At 42.5% G+C, this 8,467-nt stretch overlaps 1 protein-coding gene across 34 annotated transcripts in view; it reads right to left on the minus strand.

Annotated features, from left to right (window-relative positions):
* Positions 1 to 8,467, minus strand: part of rims2a (regulating synaptic membrane exocytosis 2a) — a 192,741-nt gene that overhangs the window by 53,483 nt on the left and 130,791 nt on the right. For 17 of the 34 annotated variants that reach the window (XM_032517825.1, XM_032517819.1, XM_032517813.1 and 14 more), the window contains 2 exons: positions 6,170 to 6,355; positions 4,353 to 4,459 (listed from right to left, as the gene is read on the minus strand). In XM_032517825.1, the coding sequence (XP_032373716.1) occupies positions 4,353 to 4,459; positions 6,170 to 6,355 (293 nt within the window). Of the gene's footprint in view, positions 1 to 2,738; positions 2,790 to 3,999; positions 4,033 to 4,352; positions 4,460 to 6,169; positions 6,356 to 8,467 lie in introns of all 34 variants that reach the window. The other 17 variants (XM_032517823.1, XM_032517822.1, XM_032517821.1 and 14 more) reach the window with 2 other exon arrangements.

Genomic DNA, 8,467 nt, shown 5'->3' on the forward strand with positions numbered 1-8,467 from the left:
AGGAAAACGGGTCAATTTGACCCGAGGACAACGTGAGGGTTAAAAAAAAAAAAGTTCTCCGCACATCTTCCCAGAGTATGCATCTGAATCAGGTGCTTCTCAAAACTTTCTTTTTCTGGACTTGAACTATATAATACCTGTAAAAGGTATGTGGGACAACAAACTCACCACAAGACCATACAAAACACTGCATCCCTTCAGCCTAGACTACATGGACCTTAAGCAGCACTTGTTTGGGTGTCCTATGACATACTGTAAGAAGAGGGGTTGTAGTGAGGTGCTGATTACTGATTAGTGATTTATTGTTTTTTTGATCATCAATTAGTTTTAATTTATTTGTTTATTTTGCCTGTGGAGCACTCTGTGACTGTCTGTGATAAGTGCTTTATAATTAACCTTTACTTACTTAGTTACTAACTGGAGGTAGACTTAAAAATAAGAAAAACACACACTCTCCACATGCATGTCTCTGTTTATTCTGATGACGTTTTGGCTCTGAGGCTTTACTCAAATCCCTGTTCATGGACTCATGCAATTGATTGAAAAAAAGCCAAAGTACTCTATCAAAGTGAAATAAAGCTGTGTCGGAAAGTGTCAGAAACCCACACCCACGCCAACACCAACCAACCTGTGTCGGTGAGGGAGGGGTGTGGCTGTGTCCCTCCATCAGACAAAGAGCCATTCAGCCCTCGCTGCTGGTCCTCCCATGTCACTTCTACAGCAAGACACACGCATACACATATACACACATACACACACGTACACACACGCACACACACACACACACACGCTGGTTTGCACGCTGCTGGAATCTTAAGGACCTTGGATTATCTAAGATCCTGCACAAAACGTCCAATAAAAGAATTATTTTGATATCATTACCATTTAATGCGCATATGAACAACCATGATGCTTATCTTGTTGCTGTGCTAACAGAGGCCAGTGTAAAGACTGGTAGGAAAGAAAAAGACTTCTTTGCCACTTCAGCACTGAACTCATGGACAGCTCCTGTCAAAGATAATGAACTTTGCTCCATCTGCTGGCCAACAGAGGGAACAGTCCAAACGCTTCTAAAAAAAGATCAGACTCTGCAGTACTTCTACATCAAAGCACCAAATTCAGGAAATCCGTATTTGTTGAGATGCAATTAAATGTCACCTATTAGTTTGGGCTGTGTTTAATAACCCATGTCTAATTAAAAGGATTGGACATTTCGCAATGGAAATTGACATTCTTTGGGAGGTGGAGCTGCGCAGAATTAATTTCTGTTAAAGAAGATGTCAGATTGGGGGACGTACGAGAGCCAGAGTGGGACAGACCAGCACCACCACAGGACTCGGTACATATTAACATCAGCTACATACAACTCTCTAATTTAATTACTCTGAACCAGCCCAATTTAAACAAACCACACTCAGTCTATATCATTAAGAAAATGTGGATAAAGGGAAGTTTGATTATATGTGTGCTGTGTAGGGATGTAACGATGCATCGTGAAGCCGTTCAAAATCAATGTATAAATGTGTCAAGATTACAACTGCTTGGAATAAAAAATTAATCACAATGTCATTTTTAAATGTCAGTGTGATTTATTTTCTATTTATTTTGTTACTTTGATGTGGGATTTGTTTTATAAACTATTTTTCCAATCATTGTTTTTATTGAAGATACAATTTGAATTGCACTTTTGATAAGAGGACACATCTGGTCCGGGGTGGGTGGGAGCTTATGGGACGGGGTCTGAACTGGACAGTTTATATAAATAAAAGGAATTTTGTTTTTGTCATTTGTCTGCAGCTTGTTCGGTTAAAAGAGAGAAGATCGTTTTGTGAACTTTTAAAATGTGAATTGTCTCAAATCGTGAGTATCGTTACATCCCTAGTGCGCTAGCAAAAGCAGGAGGAAGAGTCCCTGTGAGTAGTAAAGCATCGAGAATCACAGATGCAAGTGAATGTCACACATGAAGAACTTGTGTGTTGACCGAAAAAAAGCCCACACAGCAAAGTCACGCCATCACACTATTCAGAGGACTTGCCTTTCCTCCCATTTACCGGCGGGCCTTGGGGTTTGTCCTCGAAGTCTGCTGCTAGTAATGAGACAAATGGAGGATGAAATGGTGGAGCTTTGAAAGCCTTTACTGGTTCTGGAAGTCACATTAACATGGCAACGCACACTGTATGTGCTCACACACAGACGCACATCCATCCACAGATCCACACGTCATCCATAAATGATGAATACCAGTGAGCATATAAAAGCCACTCCACCAAAATAAATGAACTTTTGGTTAATAATACAGTACAATGTATGGTTATTTGCACCATGTATTTGTTACTATCCTTGTAATGCAACATAAAACCCCTTACAGCAGATATTGGCCTGCAGACCTCTGTCACTCAGAGCAGAATAATTATAGACAGTTTAAAAACGAGAAGGTGGCTTTTCATATATTTTTAGAAATCTTACACTGTATCTACTAAGTCAGTCATCACTTCAGCTACGGCAGTGTTGAGTAATAGCACCACACAGTCAAAGGACCGAAGCATGCCACATAAACAGATGGGAAAGTAGGAAGCGGAAACTGCGGGGATCTCCAGTTTCTGCCAACAGTCTGGCCGTTCATTCAAGCTCTTGGATGAATGTACTGTAGATCAACACATACTGTACATTGCCCTCATCCAAAAAACACACAGGTTTCAGATTTGTTTTACAGGCTGTTTCTGTAATGATAAACACACCTGGGCGACCAGTTTGGGGTTCAGGTGCCCCGAGCTCCTCCCCTGTTACCGCTTAGGAGTTGCCATACATGAACAGATAACATATGAGACAATTAGGTATGTGCCAGTATGAAATATGACTAAACTTCGAAGCACAGCAGTGAGACAATTCAATCGCATTATTATCAAAATTCAAGCTCTGCAATAGCATGGACACACATAGACATTTGCATTACCTCCTCCCCCCACACCACCACACACACACACACCACACACACACACACACACACACACACACACACTGCCACTGTCCTGAAAGGCACAGTAGAGATAGAGTGTAAGACAGACAAAGAAAGAAGCAGAGAGATGTGAGAAAGGACAAACTGCATGACAAAGAGAAAAAGTAGAAAGAGAGAAAGGGGCAGGAATAAAGAGAAAAAAGGCGACACAAAGAAGCGACGCAGCGGTCCAGACAGAGAGAGCTTCAGAGGAGTAAAAAAGATGGCACAGATACAGAAGAAGGGCAGGACAGAGAGAGGGCAAAGGAGAGAGTGAGGAAGATAAAGAGAGAGGGGGGGGGGGGCCTTGTTGGCTGCTGTACAGAAGACAGGGAAAGCCCTCATGGACTCTGACAATGATGAAAGAGTTCTGTGAGTGCTTTGACAAGTTCTCCAGAGCTTCCTGAGCTCCCCCCCCCCCCCCCTCTATCTTTGACCCAGTCTCTGCAAAGCTACACCAATCTTTGTTTATCACTGTCTCTGATTCAAAGACACCTGAAGTAAAACACTCACCGCTTTCATTGCGACTCTACTTACAGCACACGTCAAAAGTCACTGCAACACATTTGTTAAAGGACTGCTGAGGAACAAATGAGACTTCAAAATGTCACTTTGAAGATGTCAGAAAGATCAAACTACAGAGCCTTAATCGCAGTAGAAAGCCTTAAGTATCTCAGCAGTCCAAAAAGTTAAAATAAATCAATAACTTCCAGACAAATGCATTGAGACTAGAACTCAAAACATGGAGACAGGGAGGCAACATTCAAACACAACACTGGTGCAATCAATAGAAGAATCCAGACAGGCCCGCGGGTAAGTACAACACAACGGCACACAACATCTAAAGTGTCAACACAGCTGCAACAGAGGGAGGGTTCAAGGAGCAAAGAGGAAGCTTAGCCGCCAGTAAACCCAGCCACCCGCCATTGCAGACAGGGTTTTGGCCTTCAGAGTGAGGTGCACGCCCAGTCTGAAAGACTAAACCCATACAGTCGGCTACAGACCTTCACAAGGCTCTGTTCCTTCGTCTCCATCTTCTGGGAGAGAAGCGGAAAAGGAACCGGGTAGAGATGTTATGGATGGAAAGGCAAAAGTAAAGACCAATAAAGCATTAAAATACAACGAAGAATCCTTGCTAATAAGATGTATTCATAGCTCATACTAAAAGATTCAGTCAGCAGCTGCTGTGAAACCAAAGCTCTTCCTACCCCGATCAGTTGGGCCACCAAATAAAAACGATATCGTTATGAGGTACTGGACAGAAACACACTATCGCACTAATAGACTTGTGTGTTCTGTGCGTTTCTTGGCAGATGCTAAACCTGTAATAGAAACAGAAAACAACCAGGGGACTTACTTCTCTCTTTCCCCGTGGGTGGAAGCTGTGGGAGTTGCCGTCCTCGTCTACTGGACATGGGGGTACTGGTGGGACTGGTCTGGACTGATCCACTACGAGGATGCGCCCTACATGACAAACAGTAGTGGACAATGGGTGAGAGACAAATTAGGACAAGATCTGGGGGTGGATGCAGGGCCTGGCCGCATCAAAGTGTGAAAAAAGTAAAGGAATTCTCCGAAAAAAGGCAAAGATACAAGTTTGATTGGAGAAGGTAAAGCTTGACATAAAAAGTAAAGCTATCTATCATGATGGTAGACAGATATCAGTTTTAATTTGGCATAACATGTAAATGTTTTTAATTGAAAGTGGAGTCAAATCCCAACAGAATTGATGTTGTATCACTTTTCATATAGAGCATGTCTAGACCATACTACAAATTTATGTTCACACATGTACTTGTTTTGACGTGTCAATCTCAGTTGGAGACATTCAGTGACAGCAATTGTACCAATGTGCAACTTAGAGAGTTTTCTATGTGACAGAACTAAAAGTTGTTTAATAGCTCAATGTTAAAGGTTTACAGGTTGACATTGTTTTACATTGTGCAAATATGTCTGCACTTAGAAACTTTGTAAAGACGTTCCTGATTATTTGTAATCTGCAAAGTGTTTTGGATCTCCAAATATCAAACCGATGCACACAGCAATGATGTTTGGCACATGGCATGGGAGTGAAGGGACTCATCAACTGTAGGGAACAGGGCTGCAATAAAATAAAAATAAAAATAGATGCCAGGTGTGAATCGCATGTACAGTCCACTCATCAGGCTGCAAGGAGAGAAGAGTTCAATGCAGGAACAGCAGACCAGTGCGACCATGCGTTCAGACTGTTCCCACAAGATGTCATACGCAGTTGATGTTAGTAATGAAATCAAAAGTAAAATGTTGGCCCATCACTGCTATACTCACGCAAGCGTATGAGCAGTGTGTTCCAAATTAAAAAAACAAAACAAACATCAGCACGCCGTCTACGGTGTCAGGGTTGTCGTGCCTGGAACAGGAGTAACCAAAATACAGCACCGGTGCTTTTGGGGACAAAACAGAAAGTGGCTAGGTGGGTGGGGTGAGGTGAGGTGAGGTGAGGTGAGGTGAGGTGAGGCAGGGAAGCAGGGTATTGGAAGGTAGGTCGTAGTGATAGTAGGGGGGGGTCATTTTGTGAGTTAGTCAGTGGGAGTTGGTGGGAGCTCATGGGACGGGTCTGAACTGGTTGAGTTCTACAAAGGTTCTAGTGATGCAAACATTTAGCAGAGGCAGAGCTGCTCTGGGGGACGAAATAATCCCGTTGGTGGATTCAAACCTTAATGTTGGAGGAAAAAAACGATTTCTACAAAGTAGTTATTGTCTAGCTAGAACCTAGACTTGTAAAAAATAGGAAAACAACTGTCAAAACAAAAAAATATAAAAAATAATGACTTTGTTACTGATGATTTGTTACTATGTCATGAAGTGGAGCAGGCTACCTAGTTTATGAATAGCCTAATATGAAGCTATTTGGGTAAACTAGGTAGCTAGCCTGGTAGCTAGGCTAACTAACTAAGACTAACTGCGACCTTTGTATGTCTATGTCGCATATTCCCAGTTTGCAGCATAATATTGGCCTTAATGCATTCACTGGGCTCTAGTTTAACAATGCCCCTGTGTTATTTTAGTCTACTTATTCATGTTTAAATTACCCTTCCCGCTAGAATAGCTATGCCTCAGGGAAATGATTGTACAACTAAAAACTCCAGTCTGCTCCTGTGCTAAGATGGTTGGCGTCTCCGATCTGGGTCACACCTCGTCAAGGCAGGTGAGGGGGGTGCGGACCTCCCAGATGGCAGAGACGGCATGGACCTCATGAGCGAAGAGTCGTGGGGGCGTTCAGTGGAGCGCGAGCGGGATGTGGGGCGCTCTATAGTGGGCCGCTGGTCTGCAGAGCGGGACCTGCTGTGGTACTCGTGTCTATCCATGGCTCCGTGGTTCCTACAGAGGTTATTGAGAGATAGGCAGGCACTCAGTGGGGCCCCAGCAGGGCAGGGACAGTAAACTGGCAGCGTGGACAGTACGGAAATTAGCCGCACCCTCAAAACTCCTCCGAAGTGCATGTGTTTAAGCAGCATACCTGTTTGTTTTCTTTGCACGTTTTAACCCATTTGATACAAATCACGAATTATATTCAACATTAGTGCTGACCAGTTTCCATATCATACAGGCCTTTCTGCAGATTACATGATATTTACTGTCATGGACTACCAAACATGTCACCATAAGCTGTAAGCTGTATTGAAATGAATGTATATTAATAATGCATGTAAAGTAGAAAACATTCAAAAATGATCCTACAGCCTACTTTGGACACTGGTCCGCCATAATGTCAAGTTTTAGTGATTTGCATAAATGTTTGTAAATTGGCTTCAACAAGCAAAAATACAGGTATGGTCCTTTAAAGTGAAAAATGAAATTATTCAGCAACTCTTGGAGAATAGACAACACCACTTTCATGTTAAAAGGGCTAGGTGAAGGAACAGTGAAGTCCTCAGGTAGTGCAGACCTAGCAGGGACACTGTGCTGTCTCTCTACATGTGGTGGGTGGGTGTACATTTGCAGTTTGTTTCAGGTAGAGTGAAATGTGAGGGAAAAGTGAAGTGTGTCTTTACATTGCATTTTGTATTTCCGGAAAAATGCCCGTATGTATTTTGGCACAGTGAGAATTAAGGCAAATCTTGTTGATCTGAAGAGCTGGAGGAAAAAAAGCAAGTGAGGTATCTCAACCAAGAAAAATCACTGATAGCTTACATGCATTTTGTGGAAAAAAAAAACATTTTCATAGACCTGAATCACACAGCACATATCACAAAAGCAAAGGAAATATTTTTTGGTATCCTTTTCAGAAGTTCAAAAATAAAACAAACCATTATACCATTCCTTTTCTGAAGCACAGGAGAGTTTGTGTATGCGCAATACAAATAGGTGGGAGCGGCTTCTAATAAGGCTAATAGACACCAAAAGATTCCTTCTAAATCATGGCTTTGTTGAAAATGTGTGAGAATGTGGAAGAAAACCTTCATTTTAATCATTTGAATTTGAATGAATGAGTTAAAGCCTTGTAGTGTCTGTAGCCTTTTGCAGAATGAAAACTTGTCCAGTAGAGGGGATGTCCTTTCTGTCTCCAATAGCAAAACAAAGGCTCGTCTGTCAGCGACCTTAAGTGGCCTTTAACATTCTTAATCTGCAGTCGTTTACAGTGATGGTCGACATTATCATTTAGTGGATTCACATCGTGAAGTTGTTATGGCCCAGGATTAATGGGCAATGTGAAGGTTATGTCTGTTGCAAATCAGACTTCTCATTAGGTGTAATTTGATGGATATAGCCATGACATGCACATACTGAACTGTGGAATAGCACTGCTCACTATTTTCTCAAACTGAGTCCAAAAAATTAGTTTTTTCTTCTTGGAAAAGCTGCTGTTTTGACGCGTTCACACTGCAGGCTTTGTCCCACTCATGGTACTCTGGGGCACTTAGACAACAGAACCATGTCAAACATTGTCTCGTGCTCTGGGGGGAAACCACCTAAACTAAGACACTTGTCAAAATTCTCAAACTCTACTAATGCCCGCTCTTTCCTCTTCCATATGCCTTTTGTTTCTTTATTCTTCCCTCGTTTCTATTCAGTTCTTAGTGTTGCTTTTACTCTGCCTGGGTGCAGACAGAAACAAACTGTATATGAAGAGAGAAGAAGCTACTCTGTTCCTCTGTGAATAGCACTGAGGTGCTAGCTACTTTCATTTCAGGCCAAAAGAATAGGAGAGACAAGAAGACGGAGGGCTCTCCTTAATGGCTATCTAGGCTATGGGCTCAGCCTGAAGACGAGCCAAGCTGGGCCTCAGGGAAACTTTGTGACACTTTAATAAAGTCAGACAGGCTCTCGGGCTGGGTTCTGAGGACTCCTCACTTTTTTTTCCTCCCGGAGAAGAGAAATGGCACAAACGTCATGTCATTCCTTACTGAGAGCCAGATGGCAGCAGGCGAAAGATTGAAGACAGAAAAAAGTGGAGTCATTTACAGCGTTTTCTCTGGAGGGGAGGGGGGG

The sequence above is a fragment of the Etheostoma spectabile genome, chromosome 6 (assembly GCF_008692095.1).
Source record: "Etheostoma spectabile isolate EspeVRDwgs_2016 chromosome 6, UIUC_Espe_1.0, whole genome shotgun sequence".
Lineage (NCBI taxonomy): Eukaryota > Metazoa > Chordata > Actinopteri > Perciformes > Percidae > Etheostoma > Etheostoma spectabile.